This window comes from Vanessa atalanta, chromosome 27 (assembly GCF_905147765.1).
Source record: "Vanessa atalanta chromosome 27, ilVanAtal1.2, whole genome shotgun sequence".
NCBI classification, from domain to species: domain Eukaryota; kingdom Metazoa; phylum Arthropoda; class Insecta; order Lepidoptera; family Nymphalidae; genus Vanessa; species Vanessa atalanta.
The window spans coordinates 5,099,832-5,124,083 of NC_061897.1; the positions used below are offsets into that span (position 1 = coordinate 5,099,832).

At 35.2% G+C, this 24,252-nt stretch overlaps 5 protein-coding genes across 5 annotated transcripts; 2 read left to right on the plus strand and 3 right to left on the minus strand.

Moving 5' to 3' along the window:
• The first annotated feature begins 4,122 nt into the window (after positions 1-4,122).
• Positions 4,123-6,163, plus strand: LOC125074374 (chorion class CB protein PC404-like). The gene is made up of 2 exons (XM_047685685.1): positions 4,123-4,201; positions 5,171-6,163. Exons 1-2 carry the CDS (start codon positions 4,154-4,156, stop codon positions 5,777-5,779), a joined length of 657 nt encoding a protein of 218 aa, XP_047541641.1. The 5' UTR covers positions 4,123-4,153; the 3' UTR covers positions 5,780-6,163.
• Positions 6,164-9,160: 2,997 nt separating this feature from the next.
• Positions 9,161-10,130, minus strand: LOC125074375 (chorion class B protein PC10-like). The gene is made up of 2 exons (XM_047685686.1): positions 10,024-10,130; positions 9,161-9,796 (listed from the first exon to the last, which is right to left on the minus strand). Exons 1-2 carry the CDS (start codon positions 10,069-10,071, stop codon positions 9,206-9,208), a joined length of 639 nt encoding a protein of 212 aa, XP_047541642.1. The 5' UTR covers positions 10,072-10,130; the 3' UTR covers positions 9,161-9,205.
• A 5,649-nt stretch (positions 10,131-15,779) lies between these two features.
• On the minus strand, positions 15,780-16,836 carry LOC125074377 (chorion class B protein PC10-like). The gene is made up of 2 exons (XM_047685688.1): positions 16,708-16,836; positions 15,780-16,334 (listed from the first exon to the last, which is right to left on the minus strand). The coding sequence occupies exons 1-2, from the start codon at positions 16,750-16,752 to the stop codon at positions 15,822-15,824; spliced, it is 558 nt and encodes a 185-aa protein (XP_047541644.1). The 5' UTR covers positions 16,753-16,836; the 3' UTR covers positions 15,780-15,821.
• A 96-nt stretch (positions 16,837-16,932) lies between these two features.
• On the plus strand, positions 16,933-18,569 carry LOC125074376 (chorion class A proteins Ld9-like). Its single transcript, XM_047685687.1, has 2 exons — positions 16,933-17,071; positions 17,948-18,569. The coding sequence occupies exons 1-2, from the start codon at positions 17,021-17,023 to the stop codon at positions 18,506-18,508; spliced, it is 612 nt and encodes a 203-aa protein (XP_047541643.1). The 5' UTR covers positions 16,933-17,020; the 3' UTR covers positions 18,509-18,569.
• A 3,663-nt stretch (positions 18,570-22,232) lies between these two features.
• Positions 22,233-23,530, minus strand: LOC125074378 (chorion class B protein PC10-like). Its single transcript, XM_047685689.1, has 2 exons — positions 23,438-23,530; positions 22,233-22,763 (listed from the first exon to the last, which is right to left on the minus strand). The coding sequence occupies exons 1-2, from the start codon at positions 23,483-23,485 to the stop codon at positions 22,281-22,283; spliced, it is 531 nt and encodes a 176-aa protein (XP_047541645.1). The 5' UTR covers positions 23,486-23,530; the 3' UTR covers positions 22,233-22,280.
• Positions 23,531-24,252: the final 722 nt, after the last annotated feature.

Here is a 24,252-nt window from a genome sequence, read left to right on the forward strand (position 1 = left end):
ACGATATTTTATCAACGATTTTGAGTAATTTTTTAATAATAAACTATCTTGCCTTATCTGTCTTGCTTAATTTAATATTTTCAAGAAGTTTTCAACATGACTGTCGATAAATAAATAGATTTAAGTAAATTGCGTATGGTCATTAGGTAATTATCATTATTGATATTAATAATAACGATTATTGCCTACGAGCCTATTCCTATATAAAAAAAGTAAAATGAAAAAACTACTGTCGTTTCGAAAAATAAAATCTCGAAGAAAATTATCATTTATCAAACGAATCAACAAAATCTATGAGTCTCAAGTATATGTATGATGATGTCGTTCAGACTGATTTTAGCCGCGGCGGCCAAGTTCAAGGGAGACCAGGACGCACGTGCACAAGTATGTGCGCCAACACAGATGCACTCTCATAATCCGTTGGAACCACAAAGTTAACACGACCGGAAAGATTTCAACCGCATGACCAATGCTTTCCGCTACAATGCTACATGCTTTCCGAAGCACGGGGGAGCACATACTTCTATATTGCAGACTCCGGACTGTTACTGAGAATGTTTCATAGGGACATAGGGATCTGTGGCCGAATATCTTGCCACTAACTAACTGAAACTGACTAACGAGACAGGCTAATTTTGTATATAGATACAGATACACAGTAGAATCGGCGGTTTTTCCTAACCGATACGACTTGAGAACCTTCAAGAAAAGAGCGTACTCCTTCCTTAAAGACCAGCAAAGCATCTGCAAGCCCCGGTGTTGCAGATATCCATGGGCGGTGTTAGTAACTTTCCTCCTGCTCGTTTGCCTATCAACCAATAGCTCCGTTACCACATATACGACATTATGATTGTGGTTTGACTTCGCAAACTGTAATGGATCGTTTCATTTAGCAAATTCAAGTTTTAAGTAACATCGGCATTAAATTTTAAGTAATAAAATATAAAGGTAAATATAATATTAGCAAAAACAGATAGCCAATGTCTCGGTGTAGGAATGATTACATAATGTTTTGAGTTTGCGCAAGGTCGCGCCGTACGTTTGCCCGTAGCTGTGCAAGCTGTTTACACAATAACGCGCAATCGTAATCAAAGATGATTACGTTTTTTTTTAGAATTTTAAATGAAAAATGTGTCGAGTGTAATTTTTACACACTCTACTACCGGGCAGGGCTTTGGTCTACAAAAAAAATCGTCGATAGTATATGTCTATCTCTTATGGATAACCCACAATAATAATTTTTTATCCTTTACTTTTTACGAGAAATAATGGCTTATTTAAGTGATTTTAAGCAAACCAGCAACAATACTTACCCAATTAAGTACTTTAAATACATTGTGTATTTAAAATAGATCAGTACGGCCCTTTACAGCATGTAATTTAAATAAATATTGTCGAAGATATTACAGATTTGAAATGCAGGGACATAGCAGTTTGTATTGTCTAATGACAAAAACGCTGTGAACGTTGTATATAAAGACATTCTATACTATATTTAGCATTGCACCCGAGCGAAGCCGGGGCGTGTCGCTAGTAAAATATAATGTATACTGTCCCCCTCCCTCTCCTGCTGCTCAAAGGCCCTTCAACGATTTCCACAACGGCCGGACTTGCACTAGCCCGCATAAAGCGGCTTCCCGCTATCCTCACATGTTCGGCAGTCCATCTTGTACGTGGCCTATAGAGGCTTATTTTAATTTATTTATGTTGATGGAACAAAGACGTGATCACTTACTAAATATCTCATAAGAAGGCTCAACATCACTCAAAGCACAATGGAAGGGACTATGCTCGGAGTTTTCCTGAGAGGTTTAATCAGGAATGTCGAAATCCGCAGGCGAACCGATACAACCAACATAGTCCGAAGAATTGCCGAACTGAAGCAGCGGGGCACCTAGCGTACTCAAGGCCTTTGGGACAGAAAAGTCTTATGTAAAATAACAGCGTTATGATGTTGGACAATATAAATTTCGGCCTAGCTATATAAACTCGAGAAGTATGGAAAAACTTTCCTTCTTAAATTCATCCTCCCTTAGATGTGGTTTTGAGTTTGCTTTTGTAGTATAAGTCCCATCGATGTTTTGCTGTATGAATTTATATTTAAGCTATACGTGACAGGAGTGCTGGTTTGTTTTTAGCCCAGAGGATCGGAATTGCGATTCAACGGGGAAATGCTGCTAGCATTCTTGCCACCATTCCACGCGGTCAAGATTTATACAGTAACAATTTTAATTCATATTTGTATATTAATAATACGTTTTTGGAAAAAAAAATAAACTAAACGTTCTAAAACAAATAAATAAGGTTTGGTTCGATAAAAGTTAATAAACGATAAAAATCAAAGAGTTTATATTCTTCATTGTATATTAAAAAGTTATTGTGTTTAATTAAATATCTATTTAATTTGTGAGTAACTACTAAGAAACAACACACATCAAAGCGAGCGAAAAAAAATATATGGCACTTTTGAATCGTCATTTAACAAACTATTTAAAGTAAAACTACCACCGGTTCGTAATGTCGATTCTACTGAGAAGAACTGTCAGGCAAGAAACTCAGTAGTTACTCTTTTTCAACACATCACAAAAATACAAAGTCATGTTAGTTAAATACATATGTATGTCCAATATATCGTGCCTGGAAGTCAACATATATCATTAGTTAGGTTCGGACAGACAGACAGAGCTACTTTAGTATAAATAATTTCGATTTATATGAAAAATTATCCTGTCTTCGACATTTAGAGGTATTGCCATATATTGTATTTGTTTTTGTTGCATTGGTATTGTATTATTTTATTTTGCCAAAGAAAGACCACAGTGGCGTGCATTTGGAGAGGCCTATGCCCAGCAGTGGACGAATGCGGGCTGATGTGTGTGTGTGTCTGTGTAAAATTATCGCTAATATTGTAAGTATTAGATCGCGTAATAGTAAAATTTATTTGCATACTTGCATTTCGTTTTGTAATGACAATTCATTTATTTTATTTTTTGATAATATGTACGTAATGCTTACTATTAGCAGCCCGTAAATGTCCCACTGCTGGTATATAGGCCTCCTCTCCCTTTGAGGAGAAGGTTTGGAGCATATTCCACCACGCTGCTCCAATGCGGGTTGGCGGAATACATATGTGGCAGAATTTCGTTGAAATTAGACACATGAAGGTTTCCTCACGATGTTTTCCTTCACCGCTGAGCACGAGATGAATTATAAACACAAATTAAGCACATCAAATTTCAGTGGTGCCTGCCTGGGTTTGAACCCGAAATCATCGGTTAAGATGCAGGCGTTCTAACCACTGGGCCATCTCGGCTCAAAAAAAATGCTAATGCTAAAAATGCTTACTATTTCCAAATGTATTATTTAAAATAGGTAGGCAGACTAGCAAATTTGTCACAATTTGTTGTGTTTGCAAATTAGCGATGGTAAGTGGTATCTTAAAATGTGGACTTAAGATGTTATGTCCCTTGTGCGTGAACCAGTCTCCACACTGGAACACAACCAAACTAAGTGTTGTTGTTTAGTATTAGAATATATGACGAGTGGGTGGTACCTACATGGTAGCATTGGTTAGCATATGTGCCACCTGATGGTAAGTGGTCACCACCGCCCATAGACAAAGGCGCTGTAAGAAATATTAACCATTCCTTACATCACCTATGCGTCACCAACCTTGGGAACTAAGATGTTATGTCCCTTGTGCCTGTGATTACACTGGCTCACTCACCCTTCTAACCGGAACACAACAATACAGAGTACTGTTATTTGGCGGTAGAATATCTAATGAGTGGGTGGTACTTACCCAATCGGTGGGTGGTACTTGCGCAAAGCCCTACAACCAACGGTCAAATCTACCGCTACCAAATATATCGGATACGTTTGCGTTAGATTCTAGGAAGATATTACTTAATTAGATAATATATTATAGATTATTAACTTTCCATGAAAAGTTAACACTGTTTTCGTTTTGCTTGAAAACCTTATCGCTCGCACTTGCAAAATCGATTCCAAATTTTAATCGATAATTCAATCGAATATTCTCATTATTCAATGGTTGAGACACAATGATTTTGTTTTAGCTATAAAAAACTAGAGTATTGTACAAATGATTTATTAGACTTTTGCTTTTTAAAAAAACAACATTAAAGTCAACATGACGTTTAAGTTATTTTTTATCTGTGTTCTCGCTACTGTCATTCAGGTATGATTTAATCGTCTATATTATGTATACCCTGTACAAGATAGCTTGATATTTTTGACAGATGTAAATTTTTCTGATCGACATAACTTTGCAATGACAAACATATTATATTCTTAATTTAAAGATTTAATAAAATTGTAAAAATATTTAAAAAAATACATATAATACAAAAGTTCCTAAAGATTCAAGCGTTATTCGAAAATTTTAAGACTTTTTCTAAGTAAACACATAAACACTGAAAATAATAGACGCCTGTACAATGTTACATCGGACGGACGGTAGGGACGCGAATAACAGGCAGTAACTGCTACAAATATCGATTAAAAAAATCCTTATTAAAGATCATTGTTAAGTTATTGTTTCGAACGGGGGTCCGTTTGGTTGGGGTCTTTTTAGCTGGTGTTATACAATCTTTTTAGAAAAATAAGTTTAAAAAAAATTTAATTCTATTTTGAATTACGCATTCCATCGTTCCATCGACTGTTATATACGTTATACTTTCTGTTTCTCATCACTAGCCCGTCTGTCAAAAAGATGAAACTAACTTGAACAGGGTATAGTAAATTGTATTATAAATAATTGTAACGTCAAAAAAATATACTGCAGCGCGACTCTGTAGGAATTTTACTCGTGTATTTAGACAACCGTATTTTGATATGCCATTTTGACACGTATATCCTATAAATTTTATGATTATTTCATCCAATGTCGCATATTACTTTCTGTCATTTCAAGCTCTTTAGCTCTACTGTTTATGTTAAGGCCAAGCATAGGCCTCTTAAGGAGAAGCATACACTTTCTCTAGTGTAGGTTTTCGTCATATTGGTTTTATTAACTAAATAAATTGGAATAACTTAACACAGTTTGTTCTTGCCAATGGCACATCCCAAAATAAAACTGGAGATAATTTTTAATGATATAGAACGCTAGACAATTCATACAAATAATATTAATTTTATTTATTTTCAGAAAACTACACCCCAATTTATTGGCAGTACAATAAATAATGGCTTTAATAGAAACTCAATCAATTCATTTGAAAAAGGGCATGGACTTTACGGTCCAAATATAGCATATCCTGCTAATGCTTACGATGCTATTGCAAGTGGTATTTACGGACCTGCCAATCCACTGGCATACGGCGGTATAGCGAATACTATTTCTGGTCCAGCCAATGCATGCGACGGTACGGTCTACGGGCTGAGTTTAGACACGCTGGCCGCATCTCGCTGTGGTGGCTTTTCCGTGAGAAGTTCATCACCAATTGGAGTGAATGGCATTTTCATTGAAACAGAAAACATGGTGATTGAAGGTCCATTATCAGTCACTGGCGAGTTGCCATTTTTAGGAACTGTAGCTTTAGAAGGCACATTGCCAGCTAATGGTAACGGCGCTGTTTCATATGGCTGCGGTGATGGCAATGTTGCCATTTTAAATGAAGAATATCCGCCCATTGCACCTGCTGGACCTGCAGGATATGGCTGCAAGACGATACCGACACCTGGACCGACACCCGCTGTATCTGGACAATATGCTTACAACAGACTAGGTCCATATGGAGCACGTGGATTTTACTAGTTAAAACCGGATTCCCTCCTTAAAAAGACGTGCGTCGATCAGCAGTACTATTCTGTAAATATCTTCGTATCTCATAGGTGATATGATATTTTGATCTGTGTATGCTTTAAAGGATCTAATCACCGAGTCATATAATGACCGTGCTATGAACGTATCAGTTACGGAAGCAAGTTTAAAATGTAGTCCATGCTCACTAGAATGTGAGTGACCGTAGCATCCGAGAATCATCCGCGTGAGCTATCTGTATGACTTCCGTTGAACAACTGAGAGCAGTTGCAATAAAATCTTTTTGCATCGAGAAGTATGAACTAAGCCATTCCGTTAACAAACAACACCGTCGGGTGCCATGTTTACCAACATGCCATTTATTTTTTATGGCACCGGGCTAATGGTAAGTTCACCACTGCCCATAGATATTAGCGCTGTGTGAAATTTTAACCATTTCTTCAATAACCAATGCGTCAACTTGGCAACTGTGATGTTACGTCCCTTGTGCCTGTACTGGCTCAAATCAAAACATAACAGTATTGTTGCTTGGTGGTAGTTTACATGGTACTCTGGGCTTGCACAAAGCCCTACCACCAAGTAGCACGGATATTGCACATCAATAGATTTTTTTTTGTCTGACACGGTCATAGCATTTCCTTAGTATGAGACGGTGAATTGTCGGATGTCACTTGTTTTCGACACGATACAATTTCGTTTCGATGTGAGTTTCGAGTATATCCGTATAGAATAGTCCTGCTATTAGAAGGAGGGAATTTTCAAATATGATTCATCTTCGTTTTAATTTATAATAATTTATTTTAAATTATTGTTATTGTTGAACATTTTCCATTGGTGAGTTTTCGGTGAAGTCGTCTGATTTCCAGTTCTGGGCTTATAACGAAATTTTGATTAATTAATATTTATTTGCTTGTTGATAATGACTAGATCATATATACTTTATTGTAGTATGCTCTTAAATTAATTTATCTTGTCACGAGTGATTTTAAGACTTAAAGATATAAATATAAACACGGACGAAGAACCGGTAATCTGTTTCAACGACCATATTACATGTAGTAAACACATTTATAATTGTATTTTATTTATATGAATATACCTATTATTAATTAGTATAGATGTAATGTTAATTTTTGATTAGTTAATAAATATGTTGATTGAAAAATGAAGGTTTTATTTATTTTTATGAACTTGCATGATTCGAGTAAATTTTACATACATACATCAACGTCATTATTGAAAATAATAGGCGAAAGAAATTCAACGTTTTTTTTTTTTTTAATGTCATTATTTCTTTTTTTTTTCTATATCGTTTAATATCGTAAAGGTAGAAGGATGAAGTATCAAACTCAAACTCAAATTCCTTTATTAAATATAGAAGTATTACACTTTCATATTGATGGTCAAATTAAATACTACCACCGGTTCGGAAAAGGAATCACCCAGACCTGAGAAGAACCGGCGATAGAAACTCAGCGGGACTTTTATTTTTTTACGTCAAATTAATTATATACATAATTGTGTTTGAATAGAAACACCCAGGAGTATGACACTCGTCATCGTTAAAATAGCTAGTTATTATCAATAATAATAATAATAAACAGCTTTATTGCACACAGAAAATAAACAAAATACAAGATAAAAGCTTAAAATCAAAATCACTACAAAAGTATGCAAAGGGCGGCCTTATCACTAAGTAGTGATCTCTTCCAGGCAACCCTACTGAAAGAGACTTACAAGAGAAAACATAGTGGGCTAGTGCATTAACAAATTAAAAGTAAATATAAATAGTTGTCATTCAGAGGAGAGAATGGCATTGAACTTAAATTATACAATAAACGCACATTTTAATATATTTTTTTATTTATCGAAGTATCGGCAATTATAGCTGATACAGATTTTCTATCCTGATAAATTTATTGATGCATAAACGCTTATATTTTTACCTCTTCAATGATTCTGAATTTATTATAATGAAGTTATGTTATGGTGAGTCAGCAATTGATGAACATATGTTTATTTTTAAAATATCATTATTTCTATATCTATGAACAAATCGCTGCTTTTTTTTTAACGCACATCACGCAAAAGCCGCTGAGCATTGTTTCGAATGTGACCTCTTTATCTTTTTTGTTTTCTTATTCTAAATTTAAATATTTAGACTGAGATTAATAATCTGTTACATTGAGTTTAAGTTTCAATAAATATTTTAAGAGGTTATGATTCTTTTATTCCCATCAACAATATTGTCATAATATTTTGACATTAAATTTGTACCATTAAATTCAGAGTAATTCAGAGGAGTTCTCTGACTTAACATACCCTATAATTTAACGTGTAACATAGCTACGGAAACGTGTGGCTGGGTCCGCTAGATATAACTATAAAATTAAATTGGTTTTCTAACTGAAACGAACATTGATTTTCATACTAACTTGTATTCAAATCAGCAATTGATATTGCTATAAGTTTATTTGAGGACCTTGGTGCGTGGTTTTATCGTACATGGGTGCGTGGTTTTAGCTCAGTAATATAAGCTAACTTCATTCGATATGTACTAAAAGATACAATAAAACTTGAATTATATTAATTAGCTGAGTTGGTCCAGTCGTTAGAACGACTGAAAACTGAATCTTAATCGATGATAATTAGTTATTTATTTCATATTCATATGCTTACCTAATTTGCGTTTATAAAACTCCTCATGTTCGTTGGTGAAGTAAAACATCCACGTGTGACTAATTTCAATGAAATTCTGCAATATATCAACCAACTGGCATTGGAGCAACGTAATGAAAAGAAGGCCCTAGCACAGCAGTGAAATATTAACAGATTTATATTTTTTTTTATTTTCAACTGTCACCACCAAAATCACGAATCAAATATATTTTGACTCAACACGTCATTCCAAACATTAAAACCTTTTTTCTGCTAACCTCATATCACTGTTACAATATTTTATCTATATATGACAATAAATATAAGAAGTACATGAAAAATAATATAATATCCTAAATTATATTGGAGGTTTGTAGACCACTGTAGGTTTTTGTGTGTGTTCCCTAAAAGGTACTAGTGAAATTAAATTTGTATAGTTTTTAGGGATTAACAACTTAATCCATTTATGAGAGTGGAAGGGCCAGATGGACTAGTATTGCATATCGATAGTCCACTATCGATAAACTATCAATAGACTATAGACAGACTATCGATAGACTATCGATAGTATCGATAGTATTGATCAAAACGGTACTATCGATAGTACTATCGATATTCTGAATAGTTTTCGAGGTCAACTATCGATATATCTGCAACGCTGAGATGGATCTACAGCCACGGTCAGAAACTAGTTTAATTTCAAATGAAAATACCAAATAAAGAATAATAATATCAACAATTTATTAAATAAATAAAACACTATCAATACACAGCAGCACAGCCACATCCCGGCCCAGCGGGGTATCCAGCGAGGCCTAGAGCGTTAGGATACCCAGGCGCAAGCGCGGCACTGGGGTATCCCGGAGCGTAGGCATTTGGATAAGCTGGCGCAACTGGAGCCACATTCTCGTTCACAATTCCAACGTTTCCATTACCACAACCATAAGCTACCGCACCAGCTCCAGCCGCAGGTAACGGACCTTCCAAAGCCACCACACCTAAGAACGGCAGTTGACCAGTAACAGCTAATGGACCTTCGATAAGCATGTTATCTGATTCCACTGTTACACCACTGGGTGGTATGGGCGAGCCGCTTCTGACGCGGAGACCGTTTCCATTTGACGCGGCAAGTTCAGCCAAGGTTAGACCAAAAGTGAGTCCAGGTACTCCAATAGAACAGATGGGTTCATATACTGGTGCATATGCTAAAGCATTTGCAACTGGTCCGTATGCAATTCCAGCGGCTGCAGCGCTTGCTAGAGCTGCGGTTTCAGCGACTATATTTGCTGCAGCGATTTCGTTGCTGTATACGCCAGTATTGTACGCACTTCTTAAGCATTGCCCAGCAATCATCTGAAAGGGGAGGATTTAAATATAGAATATTACAAAACAATAAATACATCCAACGAAAAAATCTAAACGTTCCAAATTCAAAAAATAAATGAAAGATATTTGTCTGGAAGGAATGTATTCAAATACAGAGTAATATAATATTTCAAATACAGATAATTACAGAGTAATGTATATTTGAAAAACAAAACTTTTTACGTTCTAAATTCAAATAACGGAATAAAAATTACCTGAATCGTTATGGTTGACAATAGAAGACTAATATTTCTGATAAACATCTTTTAAGGTATATATGTCAATGTTTTCGATCGTTTTTAATAAAAGAAATGATTAAAATTGAATGATTATTTTTCGGTTAACCGTAATTATATATAGTTTTTTAATTGCATAATTATTTTATGTATATTGTAAAATATAATTTAATTTCAAAATTAATTAATTAATTTACATCAACGTGAATTATTACTGATATATCGTTCATTGATTACGTTATTTTATAATCAATTTGTGTTTATCATATTTAAATACAATTAAAGTAACAGTCTACAATTTTTTTTCAGTCTACAAAGATTAACTAAATTGTTGGTTTTACGGGGCCCTCTCAGGATGGGGGCCCTGGGCACGTGCCCCATATATGGTAACGACGTTAATGCAGGTGGTAGTGTTTCATTTGACTATCAATAAGTAAGTGTAATGCTTCTATGTTGAATAAAGGAATTTGAGTTTGAGTTTGTAATAATGACAGCAACCTTACGAACGACGATGTTAGTCCTTTATACTTTTACACTGACTTACTCACCCTTTCGATTGAAACACAATAATACTAAGTATAGAAAATGTGACAAGTACAAAACGGGAGCACTCATTTATTAGGTTTGCTAGGGATTTTAAATACATATTTTTATTTACACACATCGATAGATTATGTATAATAATTTAAAAGCAAACACTACATGCTAAAAACTATTAATTACTTTTTTTTGCTACGACAACAAGAGTGAAGAAAAAAAAACAAAAAAAAAAAACGAAAAATGAGCAAAAGAGAAACAATAATGTTTGTACATGAACACATCTTTCGTTTTAAATATGATTCTGGTATATAAAAATTTTTACGTAGCGAGGCTTACAGACCAAAGATGGACCGTGAAGGCAAGGCAAGGCCCGCTAGGAAACCGGGGCAGAGGAAGACCACTAACATGGGAAGACGATATCAGAAGAATTACTGGCCCAAATTGGAGTCAAATAGAACTCAACAGGGAACAATGGCAATCTTTGGAAGAGGCGTTTGGGGTTCTTGCTTAATTTACAGTAACTGTAATTAGTAAATTTAAATTTATTTAGGTTAACTAGCTATTAATTAGATAAGTAAAGTACATAAAATCAATTAGAATAGAGAAACTACCGTAATCAATATAATAATAATATACTTGGTGGTAGGGCTTTGTGCAAGCCCGTCTGGGTAGGTACCACCTACTCATCAGATTTCTAATGCCAAATAACAGTACACTGTATTGTTGTGTTCCGGTTAGAAGGGTGAGTGAGCCAGTGTAATCACAGGCACAAGGGACATAACATCTTAGTTCTCAAGGTTGGTGGCGCATAGTTGATGTAAGGAATGGTTAATCTAGACACGCGGTAGCGTATCAGCCAAGTTCTAGTAACAGAACTGGCGAGCAGCACCGTGTGTAATATTACACGAACTATTTGGAGCCACTTTTGACCTCCTCATAACTCAAAAACTATTTGACATAAATATGTCAAATTTGGCTCACATATTGAAACTCGCGAGATACATATGTGTTCCAAATTTCATAAACGCATCTCAAATGGTTATTTAGATATTAACGTCTAAAAATCGTCATTTTTATCACTGACTGACTTATAGATCAAAACTATAACCTACTTCCAGGTGACCTAGAAAGTTGAAATTTGGCATGCAGGTAGATAATTAGGCCAATATAAAGGAAAAAATCTGAAACTGGTAATTTTTTATCATTTTATTATAATTTTTCATTTTATTGGGTCTATAGGAACACTTATATACTTAGTTCCTGTAATAATAAAAAAATGATGTAAGAACCAGCAATCAAAACTTATGACAGCCGGCCTTAATGTGGATTTTAAGGTATTCACGTGAATATATAACAAGATGAATACCACCCTTAAGTTTTTTAAATCCAAATATTTCCGTTTTATTACTTATGAGTATAGCCGACTTTCGTATTTATTACGTTATTAACTAGCATTTAGCGCACATCAATGGTGCAAAATCATTATACTTAAAAAAAAAAAAATATGCATTTCGGTACACGGACCGCGACGCGACACCAGAGCAGCGGGATAGGAGCGTTGCGATTAAACCTTAACGCGGACGTGTCTGAGCGAGTGGTAACCGCGCTCATAAGAATTATTTCAATGCCTTCCGATGGAAGCTGCCTAGTCTATTCGACTGCATATTTTTTGTTTGAGTATACTAGTATTCAACAATAAAATAGGTTTCGTGAGACTGTAGTAGAGTATGTATATCGTAACAGGAATGATTTAAGTTTGTACTCTAGCGCTACAAACGGGGATCCTTATTGCTTGGAAGAACAGTATCGAGCAAGCATGCTGATGTCAGCAAAGGACTAGTGAATGGGTCCAATGAAAAAATAGAGAAAGTACATTGGGGACATATATGAATTATATGATAGCCTTCGTAAGTTCTAAGCCTGTTGAATTATAAACACAAATTGTTGCCAAATGAATTATAAACACAAATTAAGCACGCAAATATTCAATGGTACTTGTCTGGATATGAAGTCGCAATATCTGGTTAAGATTCATGTTTTCTAGTGACTGGACCATCCCAGCTCTTAATGTACGTTAATACTAACTAAGCAATACTGAGCTGTCCTCCATTCTTCTTATATATTCTGAGTTATAATTTGTTATTCTAAACACAAACTACAATTTGTGTTTATAAACATATAAGAACTAGCTAAGTCAGACCTTAGGCAACAATATATTACCCCAAGTTATAAGAAGAAATGATATTTTATGTAGTTATAAATAAATTTCAGAAAGGACTATTTAACTTGGCACAAATTTAGATCTCACTTCTTTTGTCGTTGAAGACAACAACCAAGGTATATATCATAATATTTAACTTGGCTCTCATTTTTACATTTATGTTTTTGATGGGATATTTCTTACAGCGCCTTTGTCTATGGACGGTGGTGACCACTTACCATCAGGTGGCCCATATGCTCGTCCGCCAACCAAAGCCATAAAAAAAAAATAATAAATTAAGAAACTTAAAGATGTAAACAAAAATATAAACATTTTTATTTGAGTCAAGAAATAAAAGGTTTTGTTATTTGTACTATATTTTTATTTTATTTATTTTATGGAAACATTTGTTTTACTAATAAAAGTTAACGCAATTTATTAATTTTAAGATTAGAAAGCATAACAATTTATCACAATATCTTGGGCATTTGGATATTACAAATTAAAAAGATATGGATAAATTTAACACTGTAACTAATTGTAGGCCTGTGTACCTATCCGGTTAGCTAACTCCAGTACACGGTCGTGTAGCGTAAACAGTCACGGCTCACGGTCGCGCCAAAATATGTTAAAATTTGTTAATCATGTCTAAACATTTTTATCAATATGACACAATTATTGATGTCATTGTTTGATATGATATTAGGCTGAAATAAACGTGACATTTTTATAAACTATTTATCTTGATACATCATTCTGATGAAACATTGTAAATCAGTTCGATAGATTGACAACTTCATAATTTTTTTTTTTAAATATTGTGTTCTGTGTTGTGTATATTTACTAGTCGCGAATTTTTCACTAATATATATAATAGCAAGCACATGTCTAGTGAATCGATATCTCTTCCTTTTTTTATGTCATAGGTGGCAAACGAGCAGGACGCTCACCTGGTGAAAAGTGAGTACCACCGCCCATGGACATCTGCAACACCGGCTTGCAGGTGCGTTGCCGGCCTTTAAGGAAGGAGTACGCTATTTTCTTGAAGGTTCCCAAGTCGTATCGGTTCGGAAAAACCGCCGGCGAAAGCTAGTTCCACAGAGTGATTATACGAGGCAGAGAATGTCTTAAAAAACGCGTTGTTGTGGATTTTCGGACATCTAGGTGGTGCGGGTGAAACTTAGAATTTTGACGAGATGTCCGAAGGTGAAATTTAGCTGCCGGGATTAATCTTAATAATTCCTCGGAACATTCCCCATAGAAAATTCGGTAGAAGATGCAGAGTGATCCAACAGATGTTGGATCGATGTTGGATCACTCTGCATCTTCTACAAAAGGATCTCTAAGCAGATCAGAAAGGGCTTCATCGTCGATAATTCGAGCTGCTCTACGTTGGATATGAAATGGAAGGAGCTGAGCACCCGCCCAGAGGTGAGAGCAGTACTCCATTTGGCCGAATTTGCGCCTTGTATAGTCTAGTGTATAGTCTTAGACGATGGGCCGACGTGAAATACTGTCTTGCCTTGCTGAGCACACCGAGTTTTTTTGATGCCAATTTGGCTTTGCCTTCCAATTGACCGCGGAACTGAACGAGGCTCGAAATATCAACGCCAAGTATTCCGATACTCGCTGTGGTGGCTATCGGTATGTTCTCAAATTGTGAAATCTTCCTAATCACGTATTATTAGTTAATAATCTTACTCATTTTACTGGCCCAATTTTTAAAACTAGGTGCATACGGCAATCTGCCTCTTAAACTAGCTACCGGATATATCAAGTAAGGAGTTAAAGCTTGTTGACTTCCAGGTAGGATATATAACCTACATATATAATTGTTTTTAACTAACATGACTGTATTTTTAGATGTTGAAAAAGAGTAACTACTGAGTTTCTTGCGCGTTCTTTTCGGTAGAATCTACATTCCGAACTGGTGATAGCTTCACTTAATATAGTTTGTTAAATGACGATTCAAAAGTGCTTGTAAAAGCCTACTTGAATAAAGTATATTTTGATTTTGAACAATTTAAATATATAAGATTGATAAAGAAAAAAACCAAGTGGTCAACGTTAATCGTATAGGTTAGATACAAATAATCGAGATCAATCTGATAAGGAAAGTAAGGTATCCGGACTCCTGGGGGGAAACCGGGTTATGTGGGATACCTACCCAAGCAACGGTTTGAAAGGTGAATGAGCCAGTGTAACTACAGGCACAAGGGACATAATATCTTAGTTACCAAGGTTAGGGGCGCATTGGCGATGTAAGGAATGGTAATAAATTAATATTTCTTAGAACGCCATTGTCTATGGGCGGTTGTGATCACTTACCATCAGGTAACCCATATGCTCTTCCGCCAACCTATGACATAAAAAAAACTAAAACCACTACGATGGCTGACCTGCTGGCTGCTCCAATCGTGGCTCGACGGAACTTATCCAAGTCAAAAGAGTTAGTACAATGTTTCATTGTCTTAAATATGATTTAACATTTTTTTTTAATATTCAGGGAACTTGCTTCTTTCGGGAGTCTCTAGTACAATTGCGTTCCTCCAAATTTTAAATTTCTCTTTTTTCCATTCTCGTGTTTGAATAATTAGAACAAATTATTTATTTTAATTTATAAAAAAAAATAAAAACAAAATTAATTTTGAAAAAAAAAACTTCTTATTTTTTATATCATTCTTTTAAATATTTTTACTAATATATGTATGTAGATATATTAAAATTGTCTAAATATATATATATATACATGTGACCATTCATTACATGTGTTTACTCGTCGGAATTTAGATTTATTTTACTTCAAACATTTATAGTATTGGTGTCCCTTACGCGTGGAAGGCCCGGGGTTGAAGCCCTGGTTTTTCTCCTCTAAAATCGGCCCTGGTTCGCTGATAATGCTAGAATCCACGTGACGCTATCAATTGATATCTCGTATTCAAAATTGTTAATCTTCGGTGCTATTTTTGGGTAATTCAATAAAAATACGTAATGAAATAAATTAGTAATTTATTTAATAATATAAATATAAATAAACTTAATAAATTGGCCCATAGCCTAAACCATTAGGAAGCCCATTGTAACCAAGACCATTTGGGAGCCCATTAGCATATGCTGGAGCTACCACAGGCTCAACTCCTTCGTTCACGATGCCAACATTACCATTACCGCAACCGTAGGCAACTGCACCCTGGCCAGCAGCTGGCAGCGGACCTTCCAATGCCACTACACCCAAGAATGGTAACTGGCCTGAGACTGCCAATGGACCTTCAATTACTAAATTTTCAGACTGCACTGAAACACCACTTGCTGGGATTGGAGAGGAACTCGTTACTCTGAAACCACCACCGTTTGTGATACTTGAACCAGGAGCTAAATTGGGTCCATATGGTCCATTGGCTGATATTGCGGCTTCATATGCTAAGCCATTTGCTGCCAAGGGTGCGCCATAGGCCATACTATTAGCCAGAGCAGCATTTTCAGCAGCAGCCAAGCCAGCACCGATGACGCCACCGTTAAATCCTTTACCGATGTATTGTCCTGATATTGTCTGTAACATAAAAACCAAACAACATTCGTAAATCCTTTACTTTAAAGTTACTTTACATCAGTAACCGATCATTTTTGTATGTGCTATAAAACCGTTTCTCTAAGTTTTTACGTTAACTACTTAAGAATTACGCCTCGTAGACGATCCTACCATCCGTAAGCAAAACGAATCGTTTGTTCAATATCGTAACCGGAAATAATCATTGCACGGTAAAAAAAAATGTTTACATGTAGAAGATTATTGAAATATTTGCTGTATAAATTTGGATGCAAGACTATTAAAATTAAAAAAAAAAATGTAGAAATACTTAAATAATTAAAATAAATTAATGGATTAATTAAGATAATGTTTAAAATTGTATAATTATAAGTACCTGAAGAAGAACAGTTGAGAGACAGAATACTATTTTGAAAGACATTTCTTGTTTGATTTCAACGATACTCAGATGTAATTTGAATAATTCTCAAACAATAACACTTTTATATAAAGATGATTACAAAACATTCACAGATAAGCTAATCAATCATTTGTAACAATTATCATCAAATGTAACTTTAAGAATTGATTTTTTATGTAATATTTTATCTCGCACAGATAAAAAAAATTACGAAATGTAATAAAAATTGACGATAAATATTGTAGTTTGACAATTATCGAATTATTGGACATTATCGAACCGAAGTATTATGTACTTTACAATTCTTACTTTCATTTTTATTCAGACACTTGTAACTCAGGTATGTATAAGGCAAAAATATTATACCCTGTTCGAGTTAGCTTGATCTTTTTGACAGACGGGCTAGTGATGAGAAACAGAAAATATAACATATATAACAGTCGATGGAACGATGGAATGCGTAATTCAAATTAGAATTCAATTTTTTTTTAACTTTTTTTCTAAGAGTTATACCAGCCAAAGAGACCCCAACCAAAGGACCACCATTCGTAACAATAACTTAACAATGATCTTTAATAAGGATTTTTGTAATCGATATTTGTAGCAGTTACTGCCTGTTATTCGCGTCTCTACCGTCCGTCCGATGTAAGATTGTACAAGCGTCTATTATTTTCAGTGTTTCTATTTAAATTTTACTTTGAAGCAATAATGTATAATAGAAAAAGTCTTAAAATTTTCGAGTAAAGCTTGAATCTTTAGGATCTTTAGTATTATATGTATTTTTTTTTAATATTTTTCAATTTTTAAAATCATTATATTAAGAAAATAATATGTTCGTCATTGCAAAGTTATGTCGATCAGAAAAATTTACATCTGTCAAAAAGATCAAGCTATCTTGTATAGGGTATAGCTAATAAGGATTTAAAAAAAAATTGTAATTTAAACTAAATTTGAATTTTATATACTTTAATTTAACAAGTTCACAGTAAGTTTACGCTTTGACTTAAAAATGAATATATTTTCAGATATTTGCTTTATTGCCGGTCTTCCTTTCAGTTCACTCATCAATCTATCGTTCATTCGTTCACTTATTTAAAGTTCATCTGTTCTGCTTTCACATCGATGCTTCTAATTTTGAAATTCGGTATTTGGTGATTAAGAATAAAAAAATGTATAGAGTTGGAATTCATTTTAATATAAATATGTTTTATTACAGAAAGTGCTTTGTCAATATGGAAGTTATGGAGCTGGTCTCGCAAATCCAAATGCTTATGGTGATATAAACGCAGCTTTCGGTCATAACTATGGCCATCAACATGGCTTGGCGAACGGCTTGGGACTTGGCTTGGCGCATGGTTTGGCATCTGGCTTAGGACCTGGCGTAGGCCCTGGCTTAGGACCTAACTTAGGACTTGGCGTAGGACCTAGCCTTGGACCTGGTATAGGACCTAACTTAGGTCTTGGCATAGGACCTAATCTTGGATCCGGTTTTGGAACAGGTTTAGCACCTGGGCTGGCTTTGAATTCATACAATGCAGGCGTGGACCTGGCGCTTGACGTAGCCACACAAATAAACAGAGCCAGCGGGACTGGCTATGGCGAAATAACGGTAGTTGGTGAAATGCCCGTGATTGGTAACACTCTCGTCGCTGGTCAAGTACCTATCATTGGTTCAGTAAGATTTGCAGGAGATGTGCCAGCCGCTGGCAGAGTCTCTGTATTTGGCACGTGCGGGTGTGGATGCGGTTTCGGTAATGGTAATTATAATCTAATTTAGTATTTATATAAATAAATATATATTTAACTATTTTAATATAATAAATAATTAATTTATTAAATATGTGTTTGTAATTCAATTTAATGTCCAAGTTATATTTATACGATCGAAAAATAATCTATTACCTATTCAGTTCAAAGAAATATCTAAGATAAACAAACTTAAGATTTAAATATTCCATGAAATTTGCTAATAACTCAGCTATATTGTACACTACTAACAGTTCTTGATTCATAAATATATATTTATTCATAATACAACACTATTCCGCGTCACTGCTTATATCCACTTTAATTTTAGTAAAAAACAGTTTCTTCGACGTTTAACAAATCCTTAACGAGCATCGGAGATGGACTCTCGACCAATCAAATCGCGTCCCGTTGACGTCAATTCAATGTCAAATGTTGTTTATTTGGCTTTTTTATCTTGTGGTTAGAATTTGCTATGTCTATAACTATCAGGAATATTGTTTTTTCAAACAGCGCTGTCTCTTTCTAATGTATTTTTTTTATACAAACATATAATTTTTTACACAGAGTAAAAAAAAATATTTACAAATACAATAAAAACTTTAGATAATTAAAACTATCGTTGGTTTGTAAATATTTAAATATTTACAAACTAAACTTTTAGTGAATATGAAGATAAATAAATGTTTTATATTTTAAGATTAAGGAATTCGAGTGTTTTTAATCTTATAAGGCATTGTTATACTTTAGCGCCTAATGCATTAATACCTTGTAGTATAATACAAAAAAAAAAAGATCGCGCGTTCGCCTGTCACAGAGGCTTGGATTTATGCTTTTTGGCGCGAAGTTTGGACGTTTCGAATATACTATTTTTGTGTCATAGTAAATCTTTATAGTCAGTTTTCGTTTATTAATTCGTATCAATTTAATGTTATTGTTTATTTTTCATTATTATATTATTGAAAATGGGTTTTCATTTGCGAAATATATTAAATAAATATATTAGTTTTTTTAAGTACTTGATTTTTGGTAGGGAAAAAAGCATAAGTTTTTGTCACGGAAACGCGCGACATGCTCGTGTAATGTTGGATTTTTAATTCACCTTTTAATTCGAATTCAATTAGTTTGGAGTTTCCAAGAAAACAATTGGTAGTAGGGCTTTGTGCAAGACCGTTTGGTTAGGTACCACTCACTCATCAGATATTCTACCGCCAAACTGCAGTACTTAGTTTTGTTGTGTTCGAGGGATGAGTTAGTCTGTGTAATTACAGGCACAAGGGATATAACATCTAAGTTCCTATTGTTGGTGGTGCATTTGTGATGTAAGGAATGGTTAATATTTCTTACAGCGCCATAACCGGTGCTGACCACTAACCATCAAAATTCTTTTACGCCTACCTATACCATAAAAATGCTTTTCATTTGGATAGATCGATAGATTTATTTAAGATAAAATCCGTATAACCAGGTCACAATGAACTTGGGTATCTTTCGGGGATTTCCCTTGTGTCCAACAAAACGGGTTTAAGGATATTGTTGGTTAAGTGATCCTTCTAAAACGGTTTGCTATTTTCGTTACCGAGTTTACGTCTGCGTGTTACGATTTAAATGCTGCTACGACTTGTGTGATATTTTTTACATTAAATACATTACATTAACAGCCTGTAAATTTCCCACTGCTGGGCTAAGGCCTCCTCTCTCTATGAGGAGAAGATTTTGAGCAAATTCCACCACGCTGCTCCAATACGAGTTGGTGGATACACAAGTGGCAGTTCGCAATCATCGGTTAAGATGGTCTAACGTTCTGGTTAGAACGCGTGCATCTTGACCACTAGGTTTGCTTTCTCTATACATAAAGTTATTAATAATAGAAACGAACAAATGAAAATAAATGAACAATGTTTGAGAATAATTCTATGCTTCAATAATAATAATAATAATTAAATAAAACCTTATGTACAGTCGGGCTAAGAAAAGGTTCGTCACCTTAAGGTATATTTTCGTGTGCTCAGTATCGCGATAATCTGCTTTACCGATTGAGTATTTTGAACCTAGTTATCACACTATGTTAGTTTAATTTTATGTGCTGTTTAATGCTTTAGTTACAAAATGCACTAAGAGTTTACGACTTGATAAAGGAATGAATTTGAGAACTGACGAAGGTTTTCTTGCTCTGACTGTACAGACTTATAAAAGAAAGCGTCTGTCACAGGAACTTAATTTTTTTAAAAATGAATTGTGATATATACATACAATTACAGTACGAAATTCAAAATAAGATTTCTTTAATTAAAATCAATGACGACTCGCCCGAGACGATTTACGTGTTTAAGACCCTGTTCGAACCGATAAAGTCAGAGGCAACGAAAATAAATCGGTGAAGAAAAATAATTACATTATTATTGTTATGAAACTCTAGACTAGGCACGTTTTTTTATTGAGACGTTATATATCATAACGAATAAATATAATGTCTCGCATTTACGGTAATGTGCTGACGGTGTCGTTACCGGGTGGATCGTGCGTCCAAAAAAGGTCATCCATTATCAATAATATGCAATGTGCCTGTGACATCAGGGCCGGATCTACCATATGACTTTTTGGGCTTCAGCCCTGGGCCCCGTGGATTCAAGGGGCCCCAGCTAAATCAAGTCAAAGTCAAAAATAGACGATAATGCGAAATAATCCATAACTTTATTAAATTAAACAGATCTTATGGTTTGCAGTAGAGCGAGTCCTGCAATTAATCAAACCCATTCAATTAATTTAATTCAAGTCTACGTTCAGATAAGTCTTAAGTGGGCCCCTAAGTAGTGTTAGCCCAGGGCCCCCTAAAGTATCGGTCCGGCCCTGTGTGACGTCAACGCATTAAATGATACCCCTAATAATATATGCCGTTTTAAGACCAAGCACAAAAAAGAAATCAAATACATTTGTTAACCTAGCCACCGGTATTTTTTTAATTTAATTCTTTCAGTACATCCTGTAATATTATCGGATATATTGTTATATAAATACTAGCGGTTCAATCACTTACGGTCAAAATAGGTCATACATTGCCATTCCAAACTATTTTTTTTATGATATCGGTAGGCGGACGAACAAATGGACCACCTGATGGTAAGTGATCACCACCGCCCGTAGACAATGGCCCTCTAATTATTTATTTTATTTATAGATTTACGAAATACCATCGGCATATTCACAATTTTTTAAGAAAAAGTAGCAAATAAATTCATATACGGTGTGATACACCACAACAGGCGTTTACATTAAACCATTCCTTACATCACCAATGCGCCACCAACCTTGGGAACTAAGATGTTATATCCCTTGTGCCTGTAGGTACACTGGCTCAGTCACCCTTCAAACCGGAACACAACAATACCAAGTATTGCTGTTTGGCGGCAGAATATCTGATGAGTGGGTGGTAGCTACCCAGATGGGTTTGCGCGAAGCCCTACCACCAAGTGATCTTATTCAATGTAGCGAGAATTTTCTCTCAATAATGTAATTAGTAGCATTATCTCTTTTCGTGTGAACAAACACCGATTACCCTTGTTTTTAATTTATGTTCACTGTTATGAATTTTAAAATTAATTGCTTAAAATTCTGGTTTTCCTTGAACTTGATTGGTTTGTATATTATATCTGTTTGTTTCTCGATAATTCGAAGAAAAAAAATACCGTTGATCAAATAAACCTTTTATAAATTTCAGCATAATTTCGAACGAGAATCTAATAAATTAAGTGCGATAGTTTTTAACAAATCTTTATTAAAAAAATAACAATTTCCTTATCTATCTATATGAGGCCACCACAACCACAACCAGGGCGAGAGTAAGGGCCAGGTAGCGGACCGCTTCCGTAGCCATAGGGACCGTAGCCGTAGGCATCAGCATAGCCAAGTGGAGCTCCAATACCAATAGGAGCAATGTTTTCTGCTACTATTGCCACTTCTCCATTGCCGCAACCGTATGAGACAACACCAGCACCAGCGGTTGGTAGCACACCATCTAAAGCCACTGTTCCTAAGAACGGCAGTACCCCAGTAACTGTGAGGGCTCCTTCAATTGCGTTTTCGGATATAACGGATACCCCAGTTGCTGGGATAGGAGAAGCGCTTGATACTCCAAAACCGCCTCCATTGGAAGCGGCAAAAGCAGCTGGGCCGTAGGCACCACAGGGACCAGCAGCTACTGCTAAAGGAGCAGCGGCAGCGCAGGGTGCGACTGATGCCCAGGGAGCTGCAGAAAATCCAGCGCCAATACACTGACAAGCGATTGACTGAAAGAAGATATTTTCTTAATTAAATTGTATTCTAAATTAATGAAACATGTTAATTAATAATGTCCAGTTTAAAAATGACATCTAGTAATCAACTGGCTATTTAATTATGTCGCAGGATTGGATTCGGATCAGAATCTATGTCTTAAATGCTAGATTCCATTCGTCTTGAATTTTCCTCGACTCCTCAACCAGAATACTATCAATATGTTCTGATTCTTTCTTCAAAACAGTGAAAAAGTTTATGACTGAAATGGGAAATTCTAGGATTTTTTTTTATTTTTTATTAATTGAATGCTCTGTGATGTAGGTTATGAAGCAAATTGACTTGAATAATAATAATAATACCGCCCTGAGCAATTTCGGCTGCGGCTGTTAGTCTCAAAGAAGACCAACTACACAGGACATTATAGTGCACATGTGCACAAACACAGATGCAATCTCTGTTCCATCAGTCTCATAATCCGATCGGACGGCAAATCCGATACAATCGGAAAGAGTTTCAGGCAGGACCAACACGTCTTTACGTGACACACGAACACTTCCAACTACCAAACTTCGGGTTGTTACAAACAACTTTTTATCGACCCGACCTTGGATGTAAGCCCAGAATCTGCGGTCTTATATTTACTAGACCAAGGAGGTGTTATTAATATGCCACTTTTATAATTTACCTGGATCGTGAGCGCCTGAACGCAGACCAAAAGCACAGCCTTGTACATGTTTACCGTTGCAATTTAAAGTTGACAATATATTTTTGAACATACATCAGCCTTTTATACTAAATATTTGTAAATATAATGTAATCGTAAGATATGAAAAAAGAACGTGACACGTGAGAGAACGCTGTTGGAAACGTTTGACATAATTTCGTATTATTCTGTGTAACCTACGATGTTATGTATTGTGACAAAATATTTAATTAAATGTCTATATTAATCATTGGTTTTATAAAATAGGAGATATCGTTCTATTAGTCAAATATGTGAAGCCTGTAAATGTCGTACTGCTGGGCTTAGAACTCCTCTTCCTTTCGAGGAGAGGTTTGGAGCTAATTCCAACACACTGTAAAATAAAACAACTCACATCACATTAACTTCGACTATATTAATAAACCATTCGATACATTTATTACTTATAACTTTAACAGCCAATCCGTCCTTCGTCCTCCGTTTTATCGCCGGTTCCAAAATCCCGCGCTTCTCCGTGCCAGGCAGTACCAGCTCCCCTCACCGCGACACGAGACGGAAGTGGCGGGAGTGCCACAATACGGTGTCGATAACCGAATCAAAAATCATACCTCATACATGTTATTTTAATTTAAAAAAAAAACGTATTTAAAAATCAAAGCAGTACTAAATATTATTATTAAAATTATATAAGTAAATTTAAAAAACTCATGACAACTGCTTCAATAAAGAGAGCCGAGTTGACTTAACGGGTTGGTTGATACACATGAGACAGAATCTCATCGAACTTAGACACATGC

Coding starts and splice junctions, on each gene's coding strand:
- LOC125074374 (XM_047685685.1), top strand. CDS start 4,154: ATGACGTTTAAGTTATTTTTTATCTGTGTTCTCGCTACTGTCATTCAG. Junction 4,202..5,170: donor TTCTCGCTACTGTCATTCAG/GTATGATTTAAT, acceptor ATTTATTTTCAG/AAAACTACACCCCAATTTAT.
- LOC125074375 (XM_047685686.1), bottom strand. CDS start 10,071: ATGTTTATCAGAAATATTAGTCTTCTATTGTCAACCATAACGATTCAG. Junction 9,797..10,023: donor TGTCAACCATAACGATTCAG/GTAATTTTTATT, acceptor CTCCCCTTTCAG/ATGATTGCTGGGCAATGCTT.
- LOC125074377 (XM_047685688.1), bottom strand. CDS start 16,752: ATGTCTTTCAAAATAGTATTCTGTCTCTCAACTGTTCTTCTTCAG. Junction 16,335..16,707: donor TCTCAACTGTTCTTCTTCAG/GTACTTATAATT, acceptor TTTATGTTACAG/ACAATATCAGGACAATACAT.
- LOC125074376 (XM_047685687.1), top strand. CDS start 17,021: ATGTACTTTACAATTCTTACTTTCATTTTTATTCAGACACTTGTAACT. Junction 17,072..17,947: donor TTCAGACACTTGTAACTCAG/GTATGTATAAGG, acceptor GTTTTATTACAG/AAAGTGCTTTGTCAATATGG.
- LOC125074378 (XM_047685689.1), bottom strand. CDS start 23,485: ATGTACAAGGCTGTGCTTTTGGTCTGCGTTCAGGCGCTCACGATCCAG. Junction 22,764..23,437: donor TTCAGGCGCTCACGATCCAG/GTAAATTATAAA, acceptor ATCTTCTTTCAG/TCAATCGCTTGTCAGTGTAT.